Source organism: Cydia amplana, chromosome 7 (genome assembly GCF_948474715.1).
Source record: "Cydia amplana chromosome 7, ilCydAmpl1.1, whole genome shotgun sequence".
NCBI lineage: Eukaryota > Metazoa > Arthropoda > Insecta > Lepidoptera > Tortricidae > Cydia > Cydia amplana.
Genome location: NC_086075.1, coordinates 5,567,375 through 5,594,368, shown reverse-complemented (window position 1 = coordinate 5,594,368; position 26,994 = coordinate 5,567,375). Strand labels below are relative to the sequence as shown.

The window sequence follows — 26,994 nt, the reverse complement described above, 5'->3', positions numbered from 1 at the left end:
GTCCAAATTAGACGTGAGATGAGAATGAGATGATTTTAAACAATTTCGACTATAAATTGATTTCATTGTTATAAGAACATACAAGGAATCGTAGCTAAAATGTCTGAAGAAAATTCACCAGTTAAGCCTTCATCGCCTAGTGTAATAGAAACGTTAGAAGACTACGAGTCTCATGCCTATTGTTTTTATTGAAACGCCTCCTCGGTGAATGTGGAATCATGATAACATAGTTTTATTATTGTTTTTCGCAGGACACATTGATAAAACATGTTGATATATCAATAGTGGAGTCAGAGAAGCGTGCTAATGGAACTTTACACGTGAGGGACCACTACACTGTGTATCTAATAGACTTGAAGTAAGTCTTTGCTGTTATGCTTATTATCACCTACAATTATTGTTAAGTGGCTCAATTAGCACTTAATTTGTTCATGTACCACTCGGGTTTCCTACTTGCTGACTATCCTATTGCAAGTCTCTTGATTGCTTCAAATGAAAAGTTGTTAAAAATGTTTGAATAACATTGACCTCAATAATTATGTGTCAAGTATTGTGACAAAGTTACCTAAGTTTATGGCATTTAAATATTTGTATATTTATGGCAGTTCTCACTCAATCATGTTATACTATTTGCAACACTCAAAAATAACTACACTACAACCAATTTTATTATAATACTTTTTGGTATAATTTAGAAATAGAATAGGCACTTCTTTTTCTCTCATCCTCGTCTGTTTAGATAGTTACTGGGAAGAATTTAGAAATCACTCACTCAATTTAATAAAGATTTGAAATGACACGGCAAAATGGATGGATGTAATGAAACTAAGTCTGGTTTTGACCATTTTAGCTATGGAACTAAAAAAAATGTTTAACTCTTTGATATACAAACCAGTGTTTGACACAGATTGAAAATATGCAATAATTAAATTACATTAGGTTGGGCCAAAGTCTAATCAGTCAGTGCTGTGTAGTGATAAGAAATTAATTATACATTTTCATCACAAAACATTCTTCAGTTGTTGATTAAATATTACTTAATTAGTTATTAAGTCAGAAATATGTTGTTCAAAAGTTTGTTAACTAAAGTACAATTACAGTGAAGTGCGCCACCCAATGTACATTACGATATACACTCTGTTTAATGGAATTCCAACTTTCAGAAAATCAAAGTAGCATTTCTTTTGTAAATTTTCAATCAAATGACATTTACCACAATTAAAAATACAATTAGACTCAAATTTCCCTAGATATAATTTGGTATGGTGGGCGTTACAAGGATACGGGTAAGTGTGTCTGCGGTTAAGAGTGACTGGAAATCACATCTTGACCTATTACGCAAGCTCATATATTTGTTACTGTAGCCTGACTGTAGCACTTACCCCTGGGCCATACTTACCCGTGGGCCATACTTACCCATGAGTATGAGTAATCTTATCATACAACTAATGTGTTTTATTTATTTCTAGAGTAACAGATCCAGACTACAAACTAGTACAATCCAAAATCAGTACCATCTGGAGGAGGTACACGGAGTTTGAACAGATACATGACTACCTTCTAGTGACTTATCCACACTGTGTGGTGCCGCCACTGCCAGAGAAAAGGGTGACTATACATTATTACATGTTGGGCGGACAGAATAACGTTGGTGACAAACGCCACATTGCAGGCTAGCATGCACTGGGTCCAGGACAGAGTGGCCTGGAGAGCACTGGTGAAGAGTGCCCACAATCGTCACGTCCCTCGGCCATGAGGATGTATCAATGTATCTTACATTATAATATTATTGGACTAAACTAATTAACACATGTGACATTATAATTATTGTCTTCGGTTGCCGCGATAGTTACTCATGAAATAAAACTATTAAAAACGGATTATATCGCGTATATTGAAGTTAACATCGGGATGTAGTATCTATTTATAAATTCAATATATGCGATATAATCCGTTTTTAATAGTTTTTTTAACCCGCTTTCGACGCGCTTTTTTATCGATACACCGTAAAAAGTCGCGCAGGTGAAGTGCGCGTGCTTTGTCGCAAACGCACATTTGTATCGCTACAAACTGCTTCGTGTAATGAAAAACACGATATCGACGCACGTCGACAGCGCGTCAAAAAAACTCGGTTGGCATAGGGCCTTAGGTTGGTTAGGTGGGTATGAAGAGGCAACAGACAGACAGTTACTTCCACAGGTCTTCTTCGTCCTCGATTCCTCATGTCTGAGGGTCGCGACCACATCAGGCCGTTATTTCGTGCACCAAGGCTCTCCATTCTGCACGATTTAGTAGTAATGTAGTCTACCATTGGGTTTGCTAAGATATTGCTCCTTCAATTGTAGGTTCTATACGCCTGGCGGAAATCTGACACCACAGACCCAGAGTTTGTAGAACGGCGACGGGCAGGGTTGGAGAACTTCCTGCTCCGCGTGGCATCACATCCTCGGCTCAGCTTTGACGACCAGTTCATCAGCTTTTTGCAGCAGGAGCACTGGCGGGAGACCATCACTGACACTGGTATGTAGACACAGACCCTGAATAGGTACTATCCTCTAATTATATTATGATACATATTCCTAACAGAGTAAGTAGATCAACAATGTGATCAAGATCACAGAACGTGTATATATTGGACAACTGATTTATCAATCTTCTTCTTCCTCGCGTTGTCCTGGCATTTTGCCACGGCTCATGGGAGGAGCCTGGGGTCCGCTTGGCAACTAATCCCAGTAATTGGCGTGGGCACTAGTTTTTACGAAAGCGACTGCCATCTGACCTTCCAACCCAGAGGGTAAACTAGGCCCGTATTGGGATTAGTCCGTTTCCTCACGATGTTTTCCTTCACCGAAAAGCGACTGGTAAATATCAAATGATATTTCGTACATAAGTTCCGAAAAACTCATTGGTACGAGCCGGGGTTCGAACCCGCGACCTCCGGATTGAAAGTCGCACGCTCTTACCGCTAGGCCACCAGCGCTTTATTGATTTATCAATACATATTATAAAACAAAGTCCCCTGCCGCGTCTGTCTGTCTGTATGTTCACGATAAAATCAAAAACTACTGCACAGATTTTCATGCGGATTTCACCTATTAATAGAGTGATTCTTGAGGAAGTTTTTGGTGTATAATTTATAAAGGTTTTGTGTAAATTCGTTGAACTACCCGTGCGAAGCCGGGGCGGGACGCTAGTAATAAATAAATAAAATAATTCAACCTATATACGTCCCACTGCTGGGCAAAGGCCTCCTCTCATGCACGAGAGGGCTTGGGCTATAGTCCCCACGCTAGCTTAATGAATTGGTGACCTCACATACACTTTTTGAATTACTTTGCATCTATAATGATCTTACAATTTTTACTTGTTTTCAGGATATCTGTTACAAGCCGAAAACAAGCTGAAATCTCTGTCAGTGTCAATCAGATTAAAGAAGCCGGATCCGGAAATAGAAACTGTCAAAAACTATGGAAAGCAGTTGGAAACTAACTTAGGAAATTTTCTTTATACTAGGTTTGTATTGTTTATGAAATAGGGTATTTGACTACTAGTCAAATCAGTTTCTTTTTTCAAACTGTCAAATGATTTTTCTACTATAGAATTTATATGAAACACTAGCATGTGACGTCACAATCAAATTACCTACTCTTTATAGTTTTATACGGGTTTTAAAATAGAAATTGTGTCTAAATATAACTGCTGTCTACGTTTCTCTACTCTAGTAATCTTCTGGTGCTTTATTTCATGCATGGTGTATAATAATTTATTTTAAATACAGTCAAATACCCTATTGTGATGTTACGCCCAAATAACGTATAATATGTATTGTAATCTTTAACCTTTTCGACGCCGTGTCAAACACAAAATCTGTCTCTCAGACGCCACGTCACCGAAGTGTCAAAACTGAAATTGAACTTTATGCATATGCACCTAGGTCTATGTTGCTCTGTGGTCTATGACCGATTAATACGTCTTTGGCGTTGGACCTGCGGTGCGTATATATCGGTCATTGGCGTCCAAAAGGTTAAACTATGATTACTTTTCAGGTCTAAAATAATCGAGAAGAACTACGCGGTATGTAAGCTGCACGCGGCCTACGGTAAGCTGTTTAGCGAGTGGAGCGTCGTCGAGAAAGATATGGGCGACGGGCTGCAGAAGGCCGGACACTATTTCGGTACTTTTACATTTGTCGGTTAACCTTTCACTTGTGTCCGGAGCAAGGCTCGGAAAAACGCCCGCCATTTTGAAAACATTACCCTGTTCCATACAACACAGACTTCTTTATAGCAGTGTCATCGATTAAATATGCCCCAATGACATCCGTAGACCGTAAGCGAACACTTTCGACTCGTAAATGGATCCTAAGTTATGATTTGTTTTCAAAATGACGGGCGTTTTTCCGAGACTTGGTCTGGAGGTCAGAAATCGTGGGTCAGCAGAAAAAACAGTTCTCAAATAAATTTTAAGAGGTTAATAAGGACGATTTTTAAGGATCTGTGTAATGTAATGTATCGATAAAAACTCGCGTCGACGGCGCGTTAAAAAAACGCGGTGAGCAGAGACTATTATTTTCTTTGTTACCTCTGATGTGGAATGTCACTACGATCTAACTTTCGTAGATGCCTTTTTGTTTTTCATGTCTAACCGATGATAATGATTTTATTTTATTTTTTTCTCTGATTATGGGTAGCCAGAGAAGCAACGCATTCGTCCTTAATTAAAACATTTTTTAGTTACAACACACATAAAAGTTATCCCCTCCCCACTCTTATGAGAATGGATATTTGAAAAAAACATGGATGTTTTTTTCAGATTCAATAGCAGAAGGCATTGACGCTGTCGCCGAAGATGAAGAGCAACTCGCAGACCAGCTGAAGGAATACCTGTTCTACGCGTGCGCACTTCAACAACTCGCACACAACCATGAGGCGCTACAGCGAGCTACCGAGCTTGCACACGACACACTTGCCAACCGGTAATAACATGTTTCTACAACTTTCGTTGTAAGGTATTTTTGGGTCACTAGACATGCCCCAAAGAAGAGTAGCAACTCGCAGACCAGCTGAAAGAATACCTATTCTACGCGTGCGCTCTTCAACAATTCGCGCACAACCATGAGGCGCTACAGCGAGCTACCAAGCTCGCACACGACACACTTGCCAACCGGTAATAACATGTTTCTACAACTTTCGTTGTAAGGTATTTTTAGGCCACTAGACATGCCCCAAAGAAGAGTAGCAACTCGCAGACCAGCTGAAGGAATACCTGTTCTACGCGTGCGCCCTGCAGCAACTCGCGCACAACCATGAAGCGCTACAGCGAGCTACCGAGCTCGCACACGACACACTTGCCAACCGGTAGTAACATGTTTCTACAACTTTATTTGTATTTTTGGGTCACTAGACATGCCCCAAAGAAGAGTAGCAGCTCGCAGACCAGCTGAAGGAATACCTGTTCTACGCGTGCGCTCTTCAACAACTCGCGCACAACCATGAGACTCTACAGCGAGCTACCGAGCTCGCACACGACACACTTGCCAACCGGTAATAACATGTTTGTACAACTTTCGTTGTAAGGTATTTTTAGGCCACTAGACATGCCCCAAAGAAAAGTAGCAACTCGCAGACCAGCTGAAAGAATACCTGTTCTACGCGTGCGCTCTTCAACAACTCGCACACAACCATGAGGCGCTACAGCGAGCTACCGAGCTCGCACACGACACACTTGCCAACCGGTAATAACATGTTTCTACAACTTTCGTTGTAAGGTATTTTTGAGTCACTAGACATGCCCCAAAGAAGAGTAGCAACTCGCAGACCAGCTGAAGTAATACCTGTTCTACGCGTGCACTCTTCAACAACTCGCACACAACCATGAGGCGCTACAGCGAGCTACCGAGCTCGCACACGACACACTTGCCAACCGGTAATAACATGTTTCTACAACTTTCGTTGTAAGGTATTTTTGAGTCACTAGACATGCCCCAAAGAAGAGTAGCAACTCGCAGACCAGCTGAAGTAATACCTGTTCTACGCGTGCGCTCTTCAACAACTCGCACACAACCATGAGGCGCTACAGCGAGCTACCGAGCTCGCACACGACACACTTGCCAACCGGTAACTCATCATCATCTTCCTCGCGTTGTCCCGGCATTTCGCTACGGCACATTCCCATGGGGTCCGCTTGGCAACTAATCCCAGGAATTGGCGTGGGCACTAGTTTTTACGAAAGCGACTGCCATCTCACCTTCCAACCCAGAGGGTAAACTGGGATTAGTCCGGTTTCCTCACGATATTTTCCTTTACCGAAAAGCGACTAGTAAACATCAAATTAGATATATTTCGTACATAAGTTTCGGAAAACTCATTGGTACGAGCCGCGGTTTGAACTCGCGACCTCCAAATTGCAAGTCGCACGCTCTTACCGCTAGGCCACCAGCGCTTCCTTTACTACTTTTTTTTTATAAGACTTATTTACCTACTAGCCAACCGGTAACTACAACACATTATTTGTGAAAACTCAGCAGAAATAGACATTTTATGACTATTGATATAGGAATTAACTATCTGGGAGTATATAAATGATAATCCGGAATACTTAATTAGAACGTGTATTTCTCAGTACACAGCCGGGGAACAACTGAGGAGCAAGTCGCGCGGCGGGCATTCCGTATAGCGCGGGGAAATGCTGACCACGTAATCTGTCCCTATAGTCGTCCCTCCCCAAAAAACAAAAAAAAATTACAAATTTTTTAAGAAAACTTAATAATAAACAAATTACATAATATTGTTATGCTTCAGTAAGAACCATTTGTAATTACACATTAAACGGATCTACATATTTTGTATTTTATTGTGTCTGTTACCTTCACTATTTTAAATCAAACAAACTTTAAATCAAATCAAATGTGCTATGAAAACAATATCGCGCAGTTACTAGGTACTTGAAATCAGAGCGATAACAGGACACAATGTAACTTGAGTACAATGCTGAACTTAAAGTTGAAATTATGAATGCACAATAGGTAGTCACTTAAGTAATACATAAACACGTCACGATATCTAAATATAGATATTATCCGACCTACAATAAAAAATGAGTAGCTTATTTTACCACGTTAAACAATTTGCACTGCACTTAGACTTTCAAATAAATCTGTTGTGGCACTTGTGGCTGGCTTGGAGTCGCCTGAACTCCAGAAGACAGCTGTTGGTCCTTCGTCAGGACCTGAACTCTCTTGGTGAACCATTTATTCATCCTTTGTTTACAACGACTGTAGAAGTAGCACAGTAAAAATATCATCAAAACAATAATTATTGCCAATAACACGAAACTGAACGTGTTTATCTGGGTAGCGAGTCCGGAAACGTTAATAGATGCTTCTGCCGTAACGGTATTAAATTTATCCATATTTTCTGAGTCTTTCTTGGTACTGTAATTTCCCATGATTAGGTATTAAATGTTTCACTGTTTCGAGTGGAGTGCCAATTGTTTCTTAAAATTACATATTTATAAAACACATGTAACCTACATAAAGTGTTGTCACAATTAATACTTATTTGCAAAATTAAAATAATAGTTGCTATATATTAAGTTTACTCATCGCAAAATCTGACCGACTTCTTAACTGTCCGACCACTGCGCGTAACATAGGGCGCAACGCTATGCATAGGCGGAGCGATTCCGCTATCAGCTTGTGGCGTACTTGGTACAGTTAAGTTTTGTGATGAGTTCACTTTTTCGTTAAGTAAGTATGCAGGCTTTAGCCTGTCAATTGACATATTTACCTCACGCTCATCTAATTGAATTTTAAAAACCTTATCATTTCTTTTCAGAACTTTGAATGGCCCTTCGTAAGGCGTCTGTAATGAGGATTTTACTATTCTACGTACAAACACATAATCACAGGTTTTAAGATCAGGACTTACAAAGAATTTATCGTCTCTATTATGAGAGAATGGTCTTGGTTTTAATTTTCGTATCGATTCCTTAATTTTATCTAACATAGTATATGGTTCTGTTATATTTTTATCAACATTACAATAAAATTCAGCAGGTAAACGAATGGAACAGCCATAAACTAATTGAGCTGCACTCACGCCTGTATCTAATCTAGGTACAGAACGTAAACCTAGTAAAACTGTGCTTAATTCTGTAACCCATGAAGTACTATTTATACGTGCCTTTAACGCAGATTTCAAAGTACGGTGAAATCTCTCAATAGCCGAGTTACTCATAGGATGATATGGCGTAGTTCTAATCCTCTCCGTGCCTGTATATTTCATTAGTTGTCTGAAAAGATTGCTTTCGAATTGCTTACCTTGATCACTGGTTAAAGTAACTGGACATCCGAATCGCACAATCCAGCCATCGTAAATAGTTTGTGCTACTATTTCTGCCGATATGTTTTGCAATGGAAACGCCTCCGGCCATCCTGTAGCTCTATCTATAATGGTAAGGCAATATCTGTAACCTTCCGCTGATGTTGGTAGTGGTCCTACTAGATCAGTATGTATATGCTGGAATCGGTCTACTTCTGGAAACTTACCTGGTGTCGATTTGGTGTGTCTCGTGACCTTGGCTTTTTGACATTGAACGCAGGTTTTGGCCCAAAGACCTACATCTTTGTTCATATTCGTCCAAAAATACCTATTAGAAACCATCTTGCGTGAAGTTCGTACACCGGGATGACTTAAGTTATGAACCTGATTGAAAACATCGCGACGAAACTGTTCCGGTATGTACGGTCTCACATTACCTGTAGTAACGTCACAGTAAATATCATATGTACAGTTAGGCAACATTATTTTCTTAAATTGCCAATTATTATTTTGTAATAATGTTTTCAATTCGCCATCTTTTTGTTGTGCCTTCGCAATCAAAGAAAAGTCTATTGCAATATTTTGAAAATCGACTGTCTCAACTCTAGATAAAGCGTCAGCAACTACATTGTCCTTACCCTGTATATGTCTAATGTCTGTAGTAAATTCACTTATAAAAAGTAATTGTCTTGTCCGTCTTGGTATCTCCTTGTTATTGTCGCTATTTAACTTACTAAATGCGTATGACAAAGGTTTATGATCTGTAAATATAATTAGTTCTCTGCCTTCATGCAGATACCTAAAATATTGTACTGACAAATAAATAGCAAGAAGTTCCTTATCATAAGTACTGTACTTCGTTTGTGCTGTTGTTAGCTTCCGAGAAAAATAAGCTAACGGTTGCCACTTACCTTCAACTTGTTGTTGTAACACAGCACCCGCACACGTGTTGCTAGCGTCTGCAAAAATCGCTATCGGTACTGTGGGAAGTGGGTATGCTAGCGTAGCAGCATTTTGTAAGCTATGCTTACATTGTTCGAATGCTATGTCAGCTTCCTGCGTCCACAGAATAGGTGTTTTGTCGTTTCGTTTTGCCTGATGAATATACCTATGTAATACTTCTTGGTATTGGACAGCATGAGGCATGTGCGGCCTGTAAAAGTTAATCATGCCTAAAAATGTTCGCAACTGATTAACGGTCTTGGGTTTCGGATACTCTTTGATAGCTTGAACCTTCTTTTCCAGCGGTTTAAAACCTTCCGTTGATACCTCATAACCTAGGAACTCTAATTTCTTCTCTTTAAATGTACATTTCTCCAGGTTAATAGTGATACCGAATTCGCTAAGTCTTTTAAACAATTGTTCGAGATGACCGTTGTGTTCTTCCTCTGAGAGAGAAGCAACAAGTATGTCATCTAAATAACAATACACAAAATCGAAGTCTCTTAAAACGGTATTGTTCATGAACCGCTGGAAAGTCTGGCAAGCGTTTCTCAGGCCGAAACTCATCCTAGGGAACTCATACAAACCAAATGGAGTCGTAATAGCTGTCTTCTCCACGTCATCAGGGTGTATCATGATATTATGATATGCTCTACGCATGTCTACACAAGAGAATATGGACTTACCTGCCAATAAATAGGTGAAGTCGTGTATCCTCGCTATGGGATAGCGATCTGGCTTCGTGACTGCATTGAGAGCTCTATAATCCCCACATGGACGGATCTCTCCATCTTTTTTAGGAACTATATGCAAAGGACTAGACCACGGACTCTTAGATGGCCTGCAAATACCCATCTCTTGCATTTGCTGAAACTCCTTCTTAGCCTTTTCATACCTATCAGGAGGCAGCGGTCTAGTTCTTTGGTGAATCGGAGGCCCTGTTGTCTCAATATGATGGTAAGTGTTATGTTTAGGTGCCTCAATAAATGATAATGGCCTTAATATCTCGGGATATTTTTGCAGTAAGTGAAATGCTTTGTTATCCGTACTTAATAAATTAATCGATGACTGAGTATGGTTTATGACCGTTCCAATTACATAAATCCTTGTCAAATCATCAATCAGCCTTTTACCAAACAAATCTACAAGTAATCTATAATTACGCAGAAAATCTGCCCCTATTATAGGCTGTTTGACATCGCACACAATAAAATTCCATTTAAAATTACGTCTTAAATTTAAATTTAATGTTAAACTAACATATCCATACGTTTTAATTTCAGTATTGTTCGCGGCATATAACTTGCAATTATTCACAGGTTGTAACGAGTCTTTAAAAAAATTAAAGTTCTTTGGAATTACACTCACATTTGCACCTGTATCAATTAAAAATTTAAAACCGGAAATTTTATCTGTCACACTAAGGCGATAATTAGTTACCATGGTGCAGGGTTCCGCCGCAAACGCCTGCACATCCGCTAGTTTCCCTGCGGCGGTTGTGGTCCCTTCCAGCCGCACGGTTGAACGCACTTATACGCCTTCGCCTTGTAGCGGTAGTGATAAAAACACAACCAATCCTGGTTTTTAGAATCCTGGCTTGAAGAGCGGCTGTTGTTGCGTGAGCGACTACGTGCACGCCCTTGTCTGCGGCTATTCCTTCCAGTCCCACCTCGTCCTTGGTTATTGGCAAGTTCAAGTTGATTTATCCGATTGTTGATCTTCGCCAATTCTGCCGTTATAAAATCTGTCGGCGAACTCTGGCGTGATTGACGTGAAGTACTCTGTATAGCGGCAACTTCATTCGGTTTGAAGGTCTCCATTACCTTATCAGCTATGCTTGCCAGAGTCTCAATCTTTTTTGAATCTGCGGACGCTACAACGGCCCTCACCGACGGTGGTAGATGACCTTGCCAAAAATATGTCAAGGTCTCATCAGGAATCTTATCTCTTGCGAGGTCCTTCATCTTCCTCATAAGCTGCGATGGGCGCTGGTCACCAAGCTCCATGTCCGACATTAACTGTTGCAATCGTTTTGCCTCTGTCTCCTCGTAGACACTTAATAATCTGGCTTTTAATGTTGCAAATTTATTCTCCTCCGGTGGTTTCTCCAAAATGTCGGCAACTTGCTGAATCGCCTGCTTTCCCAATTTAGCAATAACCATATTATAGTTTGATTGGTCCCCTGCTTTCTGCTGAGCTAATACCGCTTCTACCTGCAGAAACCACAGCCGCGGTTGGTCCTGCCAGAAGTCTGGTATTTTCGCTGCAAGCGATATCGCTGACAACTCGATGGTTGTCGCGGTTCCATTTTCCATTTTGCGACACAATTAAATTTGCTTCCGTTTACCCAGGTGCGCGGGGAGTTGTCCGGCCGTAATACACACACGCGTACCGAAATAATATTACGAAATAACTCAACCAGATTTTCCTTTAAAAGCCGTTTAAACAATGCACCAACACTAATTGTCACTGTTAATAGTTCACGGTTCACTAAATGTCAAATGTCGGGAAGTCACCAGTTATAGGAATTAACTATCTGGGAGTATATAAATGATAATCCGGAATACTTAATTAGAACGTGTATTTCTCAGTACACAGCCGGGGAACAACTGAGGAGCAAGTCGCGCGGCGGGCATTCCGTATAGCGCGGGGAAATGCTGACCACGTAATCTGTCCCTATAATTGACTTTGGTCTTAGATCTCGGCAAGCCTGGCCCTGACAATGTCTCGTCACGAAATCCTTTTATCTTTTTACGGCGTTAGAGGGTCCGTATTCTGTATTTTAGCAACGTTTTCATTGTTGTTTCACCGCTCGCTACAATACTAACCTTTTGGACGCCAATGACCGATATATCCGCACCGTAGGTTCAACGCCAAAGACCGATTAATCGGTCACTTACCACAGAGCAACATCGACCTACGTGCATATACATAAAGTTCAATTTCAGTTATAACACCACAGACAATCCAACCTCTAGACATATCATACTCGCGCTACCCCCTATGCCACACATACGGTAGCGTTACTCCATCTTCGAGTCAATCCCGCGCCGTGATTGGTCCGTGTCTTTGAACGGACCAATCACGGCACGGGATTCGCTCACCTCGTCCCCCGCACCCCCGTATTTTTGGCAGCATCAGTTTCATGAAATAATTGGCCTAAGCTCAGTCTAGAGGTTGGATTGTCAGTGTATAACACTTGAATGATGTGGCGTCTGAGTGACAGCTTTTGTGTTTGACACGGTGTGGAAAAGGTTAATCTGTCAGCTCCCCCGGCTCATATATGAGCCAGAACGCTTATGGTGACGTCATATCGTGGGATTCGACAGGTTAATAAGCTAGTTTCGTTATCAGGATAGCGGAGCGCAGCCGCGCCGCGGCGGGCAAGTCGGGGCTGATGTCGCGGCTGTTCGGTGGCACCGACCCCGACATCGTGCGCGACCACGCCACCAGGGCGCTCGACGCCAAGATACTGCAGGACAAGGAGAACATCGAGAAGGCCAAGCGGGACCTGGAGTGAGTACTAGTGTAGTGTAGTGTGTGTGTGTGTGTGCGGCGGGCAAGTCGGGGCTGATGTCGCGGCTGTTGGGCGGCACCGACCCCGACATCGTGCGCGACCACGCCACCAGGGCGCTCGACGCCAAGATACTGCAGGACAAGGAGAACATCGAGAAGGCCAAGCGGGACCTGGAGTGAGTACTAGTGTAGTGTAGTGTGTGTGTGTGTGTGTGCGGCGGGCAAGTCGGGGCTGATGTCGCGGCTGTTGGGCGGCACCGACCCCGACATCGTGCGCGACCACGCCACCAGGGCGCTCGACGCCAAGATACTGCAGGACAAGGAGAACATCGAGAAGGCCAAGCGGGACCTGGAGTGAGTACTAGTGTAGTGTAGTGTGTGTGTGTGTGTGTGCGGCGGGCAAGTCGGGGCTGATGTCGCGGCTGTTGGGCGGCACCGACCCCGACATCGTGCGCGACCACGCCACCAGGGCGCTCGACGCCAAGATACTGCAGGACAAGGAGAACATCGAGAAGGCCAAGCGGGACCTGGAGTGAGTACTAGTGTAGTGTAGTGTGTGTGTGTGTGTGTGCGGCGGGCAAGTCGGGGCTGATGTCGCGGCTGTTGGGCGGCACCGACCCCGACATCGTGCGCGACCACGCCACCAGGGCGCTCGACGCCAAGATACTGCAGGACAAGGAGAACATCGAGAAGGCCAAGCGGGACCTGGAGTGAGTACTAGTGTAGTGTAGTGTGTGTGTGTGTGTGTGCGGCGGGCAAGTCGGGGCTGATGTCGCGGCTGTTGGGCGGCACCGACCCCGACATCGTGCGCGACCACGCCACCAGGGCGCTCGACGCCAAGATACTGCAGGACAAGGAGAACATCGAGAAGGCCAAGCGGGACCTGGAGTGAGTACTAGTGTAGTGTAGTGTGTGTGTGTGTGTGTGCGGCGGGCAACTCGGGGCTGATGTCGCGGCTGTTGGGCGGCACCGACCCCGACATCGTGCGCGACCACGCCACCAGGGCGCTCGACGCCAAGATACTGCAGGACAAGGAGAACATCGAGAAGGCCAAGCGGGACCTGGAGTGAGTACTAGTGTAGTGTAGTGTGTGTGTGTGTGTGTGCGGCGGGCAAGTCGGGGCTGATGTCGCGGCTGTTGGGCGGCACCGACCCCGACATCGTGCGCGACCACGCCACCAGGGCGCTCGACGCCAAGATACTGCAGGACAAGGAGAACATCGAGAAGGCCAAGCGGGACCTGGAGTGAGTACTAGTGTAGTGTAGTGTGTGTGTGTGTGTGTGCGGCGGGCAAGTCGGGGCTGATGTCGCGGCTGTTGGGCGGCACCGACCCCGACATCGTGCGCGACCACGCCACCAGGGCGCTCGACGCCAAGATACTGCAGGACAAGGAGAACATCGAGAAGGCCAAGCGGGACCTGGAGTGAGTACTAGTGTAGTGTAGTGTGTGTGTGTGTGTGTGCGGCGGGCAAGTCGGGGCTGATGTCGCGGCTGTTGGGCGGCACCGACCCCGACATCGTGCGCGACCACGCCACCAGGGCGCTCGACGCCAAGATACTGCAGGACAAGGAGAACATCGAGAAGGCCAAGCGGGACCTGGAGTGAGTACTAGTGTAGTGTAGTGTGTGTGTGTGTGTGTGCGGCGGGCAAGTCGGGGCTGATGTCGCGGCTGTTGGGCGGCACCGACCCCGACATCGTGCGCGACCACGCCACCAGGGCGCTCGACGCCAAGATACTGCGTGACAAGGAGAACATCGAGAAGGCCAAGCGGGACCTGGAGTGAGTACTAGTGTAGTGTAGTGTGTGTGTGTGTGTGTGCGGCGGGCAAGTCGGGGCTGATGTCGCGGCTGTTGGGCGGCACCGACCCCGACATCGTGCGCGACCACGCCACCAGGGCGCTCGACGCCAAGATACTGCAGGACAAGGAGAACATCGAGAAGGCCAAGCGGGACCTGGAGTGAGTACTAGTGTAGTGTAGTGTGTGTGTGTGTGTGTGCGGCGGGCAAGTCGGGGCTGATGTCGCGGCTGTTGGGCGGCACCGACCCCGACATCGTGCGCGACCACGCCACCAGGGCGCTCGACGCCAAGATACTGCAGGACAAGGAGAACATCGAGAAGGCCAAGCGGGACCTGGAGTGAGTACTAGTGTAGTGTAGTGTGTGTGTGTGTGTGTGCGGCGGGCAAGTCGGGGCTGATGTCGCGGCTGTTGGGCGGCACCGACCCCGACATCGTGCGCGACCACGCCACCAGGGCGCTCGACGCCAAGATACTGCAGGACAAGGAGAACATCGAGAAGGCCAAGCGGGACCTGGAGTGAGTACTAGTGTAGTGTAGTGTGTGTGTGTGTGTGTGCGGCGGGCAAGTCGGGGCTGATGTCGCGGCTGTTGGGCGGCACCGACCCCGACATCGTGCGCGACCACGCCACCAGGGCGCTCGACGCCAAGATACTGCAGGACAAGGAGAACATCGAGAAGGCCAAGCGGGACCTGGAGTGAGTACTAGTGTAGTGTAGTGTGTGTGTGTGTGTGTGCGGCGGGCAAGTCGGGGCTGATGTCGCGGCTGTTGGGCGGCACCGACCCCGACATCGTGCGCGACCACGCCACCAGGGCGCTCGACGCCAAGATACTGCAGGACAAGGAGAACATCGAGAAGGCCAAGCGGGACCTGGAGTGAGTACTAGTGTAGTGTAGTGTGTGTGTGTGTGTGTGCGGCGGGCAAGTCGGGGCTGATGTCGCGGCTGTTGGGCGGCACCGACCCCGACATCGTGCGCGACCACGCCACCAGGGCGCTCGACGCCAAGATACTGCAGGACAAGGAGAACATCGAGAAGGCCAAGCGGGACCTGGAGTGAGTACTAGTGTAGTGTAGTGTGTGTGTGTGTGTGTGTGCGGCGGGCAAGTCGGGGCTGATGTCGCGGCTGTTGGGCGGCACCGACCCCGACATCGTGCGCGACCACGCCACCAGGGCGCTCGACGCCAAGATACTGCAGGACAAGGAGAACATCGAGAAGGCCAAGCGGGACCTGGAGTGAGTACTAGTGTAGTGTAGTGTGTGTGTGTGTGTGTGCGGCGGGCAAGTCGGGGCTGATGTCGCGGCTGTTGGGCGGCACCGACCCCGACATCGTGCGCGACCACGCCACCAGGGCGCTCGACGCCAAGATACTGCAGGACAAGGAGAACATCGAGAAGGCCAAGCGGGACCTGGAGTGAGTACTAGTGTAGTGTAGTGTGTGTGTGTGTGTGTGCGGCGGGCAAGTCGGGGCTGATGTCGCGGCTGTTGGGCGGCACCGACCCCGACATCGTGCGCGACCACGCCACCAGGGCGCTCGACGCCAAGATACTGCAGGACAAGGAGAACATCGAGAAGGCCAAGCGGGACCTGGAGTGAGTACTAGTGTAGTGTAGTGTGTGTGTGTGTGTGTGCGGCGGGCAAGTCGGGGCTGATGTCGCGGCTGTTGGGCGGCACCGACCCCGACATCGTGCGCGACCACGCCACCAGGGCGCTCGACGCCAAGATACTGCAGGACAAGGAGAACATCGAGAAGGCCAAGCGGGACCTGGAGTGAGTACTAGTGTAGTGTAGTGTGTGTGTGTGTGTGTGCGGCGGGCAAGTCGGGGCTGATGTCGCGGCTGTTGGGCGGCACCGACCCCGACATCGTGCGCGACCACGCCACCAGGGCGCTCGACGCCAAGATACTGCAGGACAAGGAGAACATCGAGAAGGCCAAGCGGGACCTGGAGTGAGTACTAGTGTAGTGTAGTGTGTGTGTGTGTGTGTGCGGCGGGCAAGTCGGGGCTGATGTCGCGGCTGTTGGGCGGCACCGACCCCGACATCGTGCGCGACCACGCCACCAGGGCGCTCGACGCCAAGATACTGCAGGACAAGGAGAACATCGAGAAGGCCAAGCGGGACCTGGAGTGAGTACTAGTGTAGTGTAGTGTGTGTGTGTGTGTGTGCGGCGGGCAAGTCGGGGCTGATGTCGCGGCTGTTGGGCGGCACCGACCCCGACATCGTGCGCGACCACGCCACCAGGGCGCTCGACGCCAAGATACTGCAGGACAAGGAGAACATCGAGAAGGCCAAGCGGGACCTGGAGTGAGTACTAGTGTAGTGTAGTGTGTGTGTGTGTGTGTGCGGCGGGCAAGTCGGGGCTGATGTCGCGGCTGTTGGGCGGCACCGACCCCGACATCGTGCGCGACCACGCCACCAGGGCGCTCGACGCCAAGATACTGCAGGACAAGGAGAACATCGAGAAGGCCAAGCGGGACCTGGAGTGAGTACTAGTGTAGTGTAGTGTGTGTGTGTGTGTGTGCGGCGGGCAAGTCGGGGCTGATGTCGCGGCTGTTGGGCGGCACCGACCCCGACATCGTGCGCGACCACGCCACCAGGGCGCTCGACGCCAAGATACTGCAGGACAAGGAGAACATCGAGAAGGCCAAGCGGGACCTGGAGTGAGTACTAGTGTAGTGTAGTGTGTGTGTGTGTGTGTGCGGCGGGCAAGTCGGGGCTGATGTCGCGGCTGTTGGGCGGCACCGACCCCGACATCGTGCGCGACCACGCCACCAGGGCGCTCGACGCCAAGATACTGCAGGACAAGGAGAACATCGAGAAGGCCAAGCGGGACCTGGAGTGAGTACTAGTGTAGTGTAGTGTGTGTGTGTGTGTGTGCGGCGGGCAAGTCGGGGCTGATGTCGCGGCTGTTGGGCGGCACCGACCCCGACATCGTGCGCGACCACGCCACCAGGGCGCTCGACGCCAAGATACTGCAGGACAAGGAGAACATCGAGAAGGCCAAGCGGGACCTGGAGTGAGTACTAGTGTAGTGTGTGTGTGTGTGTGTGTGTGCGGCGGGCAAGTCGGGGCTGATGTCGCGGCTGTTGGGCGGCACCGACCCCGACATCGTGCGCGACCACGCCACCAGGGCGCTCGACGCCAAGATACTGCAGGACAAGGAGAACATCGAGAAGGCCAAGCGGGACCTGGAGTGAGTACTAGTGTAGTGTGTGTGTGTGTGTGTGTGTGTGCGGCGGGCAAGTCGGGGCTGATGTCGCGGCTGTTGGGCGGCACCGACCCCGACATCGTGCGCGACCACGCCACCAGGGCGCTCGACGCCAAGATACTGCAGGACAAGGAGAACATCGAGAAGGCCAAGCGGGACCTGGAGTGAGTACTAGTGTAGTGTGTGTGTGTGTGTGTGTGTGTGCGGCGGGCAAGTCGGGGCTGATGTCGCGGCTGTTGGGCGGCACCGACCCCGACATCGTGCGCGACCACGCCACCAGGGCGCTCGACGCCAAGATACTGCAGGACAAGGAGAACATCGAGAAGGCCAAGCGGGACCTGGAGTGAGTACTAGTGTAGTGTGTGTGTGTGTGTGTGTGTGTGCGGCGGGCAAGTCGGGGCTGATGTCGCGGCTGTTGGGCGGCACCGACCCCGACATCGTGCGCGACCACGCCACCAGGGCGCTCGACGCCAAGATACTGCAGGACAAGGAGAACATCGAGAAGGCCAAGCGGGACCTGGAGTGAGTACTAGTGTAGTGTAGTGTGTGTGTGTGTGTGTGCGGCGGGCAAGTCGGGGCTGATGTCGCGGCTGTTGGGCGGCACCGACCCCGACATCGTGCGCGACCACGCCACCAGGGCGCTCGACGCCAAGATACTGCAGGACAAGGAGAACATCGAGAAGGCCAAGCGGGACCTGGAGTGAGTACTAGTGTAGTGTAGTGTGTGTGTGTGTGTGTGCGGCGGGCAAGTCGGGGCTGATGTCGCGGCTGTTGGGCGGCACCGACCCCGACATCGTGCGCGACCACGCCACCAGGGCGCTCGACGCCAAGATACTGCAGGACAAGGAGAACATCGAGAAGGCCAAGCGGGACCTGGAGTGAGTACTAGTGTAGTGTAGTGTGTGTGTGTGTGTGTGCGGCGGGCAAGTCGGGGCTGATGTCGCGGCTGTTGGGCGGCACCGACCCCGACATCGTGCGCGACCACGCCACCAGGGCGCTCGACGCCAAGATACTGCAGGACAAGGAGAACATCGAGAAGGCCAAGCGGGACCTGGAGTGAGTACTAGTGTAGTGTAGTGTGTGTGTGTGTGTGTGCGGCGGGCAAGTCGGGGCTGATGTCGCGGCTGTTGGGCGGCACCGACCCCGACATCGTGCGCGACCACGCCACCAGGGCGCTCGACGCCAAGATACTGCAGGACAAGGAGAACATCGAGAAGGCCAAGCGGGACCTGGAGTGAGTACTAGTGTAGTGTAGTGTGTGTGTGTGTGTGTGCGGCGGGCAAGTCGGGGCTGATGTCGCGGCTGTTGGGCGGCACCGACCCCGACATCGTGCGCGACCACGCCACCAGGGCGCTCGACGCCAAGATACTGCAGGACAAGGAGAACATCGAGAAGGCCAAGCGGGACCTGGAGTGAGTACTAGTGTAGTGTAGTGTGTGTGTGTGTGTGTGCGGCGGGCAAGTCGGGGCTGATGTCGCGGCTGTTGGGCGGCACCGACCCCGACATCGTGCGCGACCACGCCACCAGGGCGCTCGACGCCAAGATACTGCAGGACAAGGAGAACATCGAGAAGGCCAAGCGGGACCTGGAGTGAGTACTAGTGTAGTGTAGTGTGTGTGTGTGTGTGTGCGGCGGGCAAGTCGGGGCTGATGTCGCGGCTGTTGGGCGGCACCGACCCCGACATCGTGCGCGACCACGCCACCAGGGCGCTCGACGCCAAGATACTGCAGGACAAGGAGAACATCGAGAAGGCCAAGCGGGACCTGGAGTGAGTACTAGTGTAGTGTAGTGTGTGTGTGTGTGTGTGCGGCGGGCAAGTCGGGGCTGATGTCGCGGCTGTTGGGCGGCACCGACCCCGACATCGTGCGCGACCACGCCACCAGGGCGCTCGACGCCAAGATACTGCAGGACAAGGAGAACATCGAGAAGGCCAAGCGGGACCTGGAGTGAGTACTAGTGTAGTGTAGTGTGTGTGTGTGTGTGTGCGGCGGGCAAGTCGGGGCTGATGTCGCGGCTGTTGGGCGGCACCGACCCCGACATCGTGCGCGACCACGCCACCAGGGCGCTCGACGCCAAGATACTGCAGGACAAGGAGAACATCGAGAAGGCCAAGCGGGACCTGGAGTGAGTACTAGTGTAGTGTAGTGTGTGTGTGTGTGTGTGTGCGGCGGGCAAGTCGGGGCTGATGTCGCGGCTGTTGGGCGGCACCGACCCCGACATCGTGCGCGACCACGCCACCAGGGCGCTCGACGCCAAGATACTGCAGGACAAGGAGAACATCGAGAAGGCCAAGCGGGACCTGGAGTGAGTACTAGTGTAGTGTAGTGTGTGTGTGTGTGTGTGCGGCGGGCAAGTCGGGGCTGATGTCGCGGCTGTTGGGCGGCACCGACCCCGACATCGTGCGCGACCACGCCACCAGGGCGCTCGACGCCAAGATACTGCAGGACAAGGAGAACATCGAGAAGGCCAAGCGGGACCTGGAGTGAGTACTAGTGTAGTGTAGTGTGTGTGTGTGTGTGTGCGGCGGGCAAGTCGGGGCTGATGTCGCGGCTGTTGGGCGGCACCGACCCCGACATCGTGCGCGACCACGCCACCAGGGCGCTCGACGCCAAGATACTGCAGGACAAGGAGAACATCGAGAAGGCCAAGCGGGACCTGGAGTGAGTACTAGTGTAGTGTAGTGTGTGTGTGTGTGTGTGCGGCGGGCAAGTCGGGGCTGATGTCGCGGCTGTTGGGCGGCACCGACCCTGACATCGTGCGCGACCACGCCACCAGGGCGCTCGACGCCAAGATACTGCAGGACAAGGAGAACATCGAGAAGGCCAAGCGGGACCTGGAGTGAGTACTAGTGTAGTGTAGTGTGTGTGTGTGTGTGTGCGGCGGGCAAGTCGGGGCTGATGTCGCGGCTGTTGGGCGGCACCGACCCCGACATCGTGCGCGACCACGCCACCAGGGCGCTCGACGCCAAGATACTGCAGGACAAGGAGAACATCGAGAAGGCCAAGCGGGACCTGGAGTGAGTACTAGTGTAGTGTAGTGTGTGTGTGTGTGTGTGCGGCGGGCAAGTCGGGGCTGATGTCGCGGCTGTTGGGCGGCACCGACCCCGACATCGTGCGCGACCACGCCACCAGGGCGCTCGACGCCAAGATACTGCAGGACAAGGAGAACATCGAGAAGGCCAAGCGGGACCTGGAGTGAGTACTAGTGTAGTGTAGTGTGTGTGTGTGTGTGTGCGGCGGGCAAGTCGGGGCTGATGTCGCGGCTGTTGGGCGGCACCGACCCCGACATCGTGCGCGACCACGCCACCAGGGCGCTCGACGCCAAGATACTGCAGGACAAGGAGAACATCGAGAAGGCCAAGCGGGACCTGGAGTGAGTACTAGTGTAGTGTAGTGTGTGTGTGTGTGTGTGCGGCGGGCAAGTCGGGGCTGATGTCGCGGCTGTTGGGCGGCACCGACCCCGACATCGTGCGCGACCACGCCACCAGGGCGCTCGACGCCAAGATACTGCAGGACAAGGAGAACATCGAGAAGGCCAAGCGGGACCTGGAGTGAGTACTAGTGTAGTGTAGTGTGTGTGTGTGTGTGTGCGGCGGGCAAGTCGGGGCTGATGTCGCGGCTGTTGGGCGGCACCGACCCCGACATCGTGCGCGACCACGCCACCAGGGCGCTCGACGCCAAGATACTGCAGGACAAGGAGAACATCGAGAAGGCCAAGCGGGACCTGGAGTGAGTACTAGTGTCACAGGGCGGACACGCCATACATCAAAAATCATTTGCGTTTATATGTGTGCACGGCACGTCTGTACACGCGTCATTGTGTATGTGTGGGTAAGTCGCTTTACGGAGAGTACCCCAGAAGTCCGCCAGATTCATGTCGCGGGGCGAGGTAATGCGAGTTGAGGCGGGGCGGTGCGTGGCCGTTCTGTATGATAATGCTATTACTTAGGGCTCATTTAGACGATGCGAGAACTCGCATGCGAATTTCATTACATTGCGGGTTTTGATCGGTCGGTTGAATTGGACGTAACCAACAGTCCGCAATGTAACTAAAATCGCATGCGAGTTCGCGCGCCGTCTAAATCAAGCCTTATTCTGTGCTAATGTAGTGTGTGTGTGTCGGAATTGTAGCCCTGTTTCTTTGGTATTCCACCTGGCCAATATTTGATCAAATGTCTCACTCTCGCATTAAGCAAAATGTGCCCCGGCGGTTAAGTTCTAGAATGAGTCGTAGTGAAATACATCGTGTGTGAACTGTAGAGGGCAGCACAGCTCCTTGTTTCATAATCACTCGGGATGGGGAGAGTAACTGTACCGCGACGGACAAGTCCTAGAGTTCTGATGGAATAAGGCGTTTAAATGTCACGATTCCGCACATTAAAAAGAGAGACGACAATATTACACATATATTGTTTCTGAACTCAACAAGTCAAAGGGGTAGCGTATTTCTTAGGTTAAGTTTTGTTGTTTGGTACTTATTTAGGATATTTTTTTTATAACCTAGATTTAAGAATGTGACTAACACCTCTATGGAGTCCTGGTACTCTGAAATAAAGATATTGAATATTGTTACAGAGAGTTTTCGAAGAAGGCTGCGATAGAAATAGAACATTTCCAAAAGCAAAAAGATAAAGACCTCCACGAGTCGTTGGTCGGCTTCATATCATTGCAAGTTAAAGCCGCGAAAAAGGTAACAAAAAATAGGTACATCTCTGTTTCGTCCATTCACATTTGCACTTTTAAATTTTAACACTTAAAGTGTCATTCTATGGAGCTTGCTAACTATGTAAACAAACCGCCATATTAAAATTGTCTCTGAATGTCAATTTACTAGTGACTTTTGTTTACATAGTTAGCAAGTTCCATAGAATGACACTTTAAGCTTAAATTATTTTGATGTCAAGTCATACGAGTATAGTTTTTCACGCCACCTACGTTAAACATTCAGATATCATTACGAAAACTATGAAAAATTGTTGAATTCCAAATTAGCAATAATATTTTGAACTGGCGAGACTTATGTCTTTTCAATATGGTTTACAAATTGTCGATTAACCCTTTAATCGCCACGTGTATCGTGCGCGGCGCATTATACTGAACCTTATCGGAATGTCCGAAGGTTGATATTGTACTGTAGCCGCGCGCGTCAGTTGACGTCTTTGGCGGTCAAATGGTTTACAGTGTGGACAATGATACTTATTGTAATATTTGTTCTTTATACAACCTTTGTTTTTTTTTTCTAGAATCTTCAAGCGTGGACCCAAATAAAGGAATGCCTTCAGAACATGCCCTGAAAACGGCCCGCCCGCGGGAGACCACCAAATTGTACAGGTCTAACACTAAGCGTAGATTCATTTGAGTTAAGGCGATGGAGGCGTTACCAAAGAATCGGAATGATTAAATATGGTAACATTGGTAAAGTCATATATTAAGGTGCTTACCAAGTATTTGAAGCAGATTTCTTAGTCAGATCTGCAACTAATGTACTTTATTACTTGATGAAATGTCGACTACATCATCTAGCCGCCCGCAAATGAAAATTTTTCAAGTCAAATGCAATTTTGATTCGACAAAATAAAGATTCGAAATTGATTGAAACGGGAGACCTTTATATAGGTGTCTGGGCAGCTAGAGGATATGGTTAGCTAGTCACATGATTAGCGATGACTCATGCTGTCAAAAAGTGTCGAATTTAGACCCTGATTTTTTTATCGTTGTATTACTTAACAAGGAGATTATAATAGATCACTGACAATTAGAAGTTTTGTCACGAAGGCGTATTTCAGTTTGATGATTTTTGAGTTGTGAACTAAAATCATTGTACAGTCAAGAGTAAAAGTATGAATGGAACCATTTTATCAAAAACAGGTAAGTATACCTATCCACAATCTTAATTATATGGCAAGAAGGTCCTATATAATAATAACCAGGTCCCAGGTCCTATATTGTATGTAAATAAGTTTCATCTATATTTTTACCCACAACTCATGCCACTGTGATTTTTAAGCGCGTTAAAAATTTATTACGCGTTATTTTTATTACATTTTAAAACTGAAATATTAGACTCTGTGAACAAGATGATTTATTTCAATTACGTATTAAATTAATCTGTAAAATTAAAAATTGATCATTCTCAGTTGTTATGCCCAATATTACCTAAACAAAAAAGCTGTAAATAAATATACAATATAATGAATAACCTTTTCCGCGTAGTTGGTGAGTACTTACATATCAAGAATACTTTGAAAAAAGCTCGTATCTTGTTCTGTCAATCAAAAGAAAAAGCGGCCAAGTGCGAGTCGGACTCGCCCATGAAGGGTTCCGTATTTAGGCGATTTATGACGTATTAAAAAAAACTACTTACTAGATCTCGTTCAAACCAATTTTCGGTGGAAGTTTACATGGTAATGTACATCATATATTTTTTTTAGTTTTATCATTCTCTTATTTTAGAAGTTACAGGGGGGGGGACACACATTTTACCACTTTGGAAGTGTCTCTCGCGCAAACTATTCAGTTTAGAAAAAAATGATATTAGAAACCTCAATATCATTTTTGAAGACCTATCCATAGATACCCCACACGTATGGGTTTGATGAAAAAAAAATTTTTGAGTTTCAGTTCGAAGTATGGGGAACCCCAAAAATTTATTGTTTTTTTTCTATTTTTGTGTGAAAATCTTAATGCGGTTCACAGAATACATCTACTTACCAAGTTTCAACAGTATAGTTCTTATAGTTTCGGAGAAAAGTGGCTGTGACATACGGACGGACAGACAGACGGACAGACGGACAGACAGACAGACATGACGAATCTATAAGGGTTCCGTTTTTTGCCATTTGGCTACGGAACCCTAAAAATGTGCTATAGGTAGTCTTTCGATTTGTAACTGGCTCCGAACGTCTAATCCTTTGTCTTATAATTATGCATCGGATTAATGGGATACATACAGAGTTACTCCGTTTTAACTTTGAGTAGCCGCGCGAAATACGAGATTTTTTCAAAGTAGTAACGATATCAGCCTTCGCTTGACTGTTTGCCTTGTTAGATGCAATTTCTAGCCTTGATAGTATTAAAGAATAGATTATTGATTCCTCGCTTCGAACATTCATATTTAATATAGGCCCGATCCACGGCCAAACTCATTATGGTATTTCAAGTGCAAATATCTAAGGGCTGATACAGACTTACTGCAACCTTGCAGTGTATCAGAACTACACGCCAACTTCAACGGTTCCCATACAAGTTACAGTCAGTCTGTACCGGCCCTAAAGGTCCATCCAGACCTGGCGAATGTGCCACGAATGCTTCGCTCGCGCATTTTAGTACAAAATGTACTCGAGAAGAAAGCCTGGCAAACAAGTTTTGTGAGTAACAGTACATCCTTTCTGGGGTTGTAATACTAGCATATCGTCAGGCGACAAGCAAAAGTCACTAATTACTATAAAATATTTAAACAAAAATCAACCTTCTTTTCCTACTAATATGGTTTACTATGGCTATGAACTTGTGGTGGTACTTAGTGACTTTTGCTTGTCACCTGACGATACTAAACATACTGACAAGCAAAACTCACTAATTGCAAAAAAAGAATAACGAAGTGTTATGAAGTTGTTTCAATGGAAGGTCGAAGGTTGCAATTTATCAGTGATTGCTATCTTAACATTATCTTTATATATATTTTTCAAATGTTATTATGCCTGTGAAATCTCCCGAAAAAAAACTAGTATTTGGTGATAGGTAAATAAGCTGGATTAAATGCAAGAAAGATGGATTAGTGCTTAAGTTTTTGTATGATTGCGAGACATCTCAGGAATCGTAAAAAGTGAACGTCTAGTAAAAATACTATGATATTAAATGTTTTCTTAACTCGAATGAATTTTAGTAGTTTTTATATCTCACTTTGTAAGAGAAATTTAGATCCAATGCTAGATTTATTGTAGGTAAATGATGTCACATTTATTTTTATATTCAGTTCAATTTTGTTGTGAGGCAGTTGTTGTATAATGTTCGAATGATATTAGGTAAATGAAGCGCACCTGTCAATTTGAACCTTAAAGCAAAGGTATTCCTTAAAATCATTCAAATATTCCCGTAATCATCTTACACAATTGGTATAAAATTGTAAATTATTGTTTGGCTGCGATTTGCGTAATTGAAGAACATAATTATCATATTCCAGTAAAATTTGTCTTTAAAACATGCTCATTGTCATCTGGTTTATTTAATTGAAAAAGACTAGATATTTTGGTGATTATTTTTAATTTAGTAGAAACTTCATATATAGTGCTATAAAACGAATGGGCAGTGATATACAATTTTTCTGTCCATACATTATATATGTTTATAGTGTTTAGTTTGAAAGGCAACTTTTTCTAAGAGTTTCGAATCAAAACTGATATTTTTATTTAGTGTTATGGTAATTGAAAACCAAATTACATTTATTATATCGTTGGAAATTGTTTAAATACTCAACTACTGTGGTTTAAAGACCAGCTCAAAAGCAGCAAGTTTTGTATTGTGTTTTAAAAATAGTACTGGCTACCCAATGACGAAATATACAGCTAATTGAACCATCATAATAACTGACTGATTACTCTTTGATCGCAAAAGACGTCAAATGACGCGCGCGGCTACAGGCCAATATCAACCTTAGTGCATTCCGACAAGGTTCAAGGTGGCATTCAAAGGGATAAACAGAACATTTTTACCGTTCACGTATAAAGTCCAAGTAGTTTTTGAGTTTAACGCGAACATTTGTTTGTTTTATAAAGTGTAGTGATACAATATTGTTGGGTAGCTATTTTTTAACATTACAGAATGGCCTGTTTAGTCCAGCCCAGTCCTATAAGATGAAAGAATTGTGAAAAATAAGTACATTTATTTATCATTATTACCAGAACAAAAATATAAACATGAAACACTACTTTTAACATTACAAAATTACATTATATCTCATCTCTATCTTAACTTACTATACCTATACCTATCAGAGATTTTTATATAATTGTCGCAACTCAGTCGTGCGAACTTATGCTAGATAGATGCGCTAATATAATATATTTTTGTTGAATACAGTTTTTTTCTTTATTGCAAAGGTCTTTATTTCTTATTGTAAATCTTTATTGCTAATATGAAGAAGGTATAAAATAAACAGATTTTACATATAATAATACTTTTATTTATGCATCAGCGAGACCTTCAAATGCTTTAGGTAC

The 26,994-nt window shown here is 46.9% G+C and overlaps 1 protein-coding gene across 1 annotated transcript; it reads left to right on the top strand.

Annotated features, from left to right (window-relative positions):
- LOC134649822 (sorting nexin-4-like) lies at window positions 1-23,244 on the top strand. The gene is made up of 10 exons (XM_063504651.1): window positions 1-174; window positions 252-358; window positions 1,470-1,608; window positions 2,346-2,520; window positions 3,375-3,513; window positions 4,047-4,174; window positions 4,813-4,975; window positions 12,618-12,779; window positions 22,352-22,466; window positions 23,020-23,244. Exons 1-10 carry the CDS (start codon window positions 100-102, stop codon window positions 23,068-23,070), a joined length of 1,254 nt encoding a protein of 417 aa, XP_063360721.1. The 5' UTR covers window positions 1-99; the 3' UTR covers window positions 23,071-23,244.
- The last annotated feature ends 3,750 nt before the right edge of the window (window positions 23,245-26,994 follow it).

Coding starts and splice junctions, on each gene's coding strand:
- LOC134649822 (XM_063504651.1), top strand. CDS start 100: ATGTCTGAAGAAAATTCACCAGTTAAGCCTTCATCGCCTAGTGTAATA. Junction 359..1,469: donor GTGTATCTAATAGACTTGAA/GTAAGTCTTTGC, acceptor ATTTATTTCTAG/AGTAACAGATCCAGACTACA. Junction 4,976..12,617: donor CACGACACACTTGCCAACCG/GTAATAACATGT, acceptor TTTCGTTATCAG/GATAGCGGAGCGCAGCCGCG.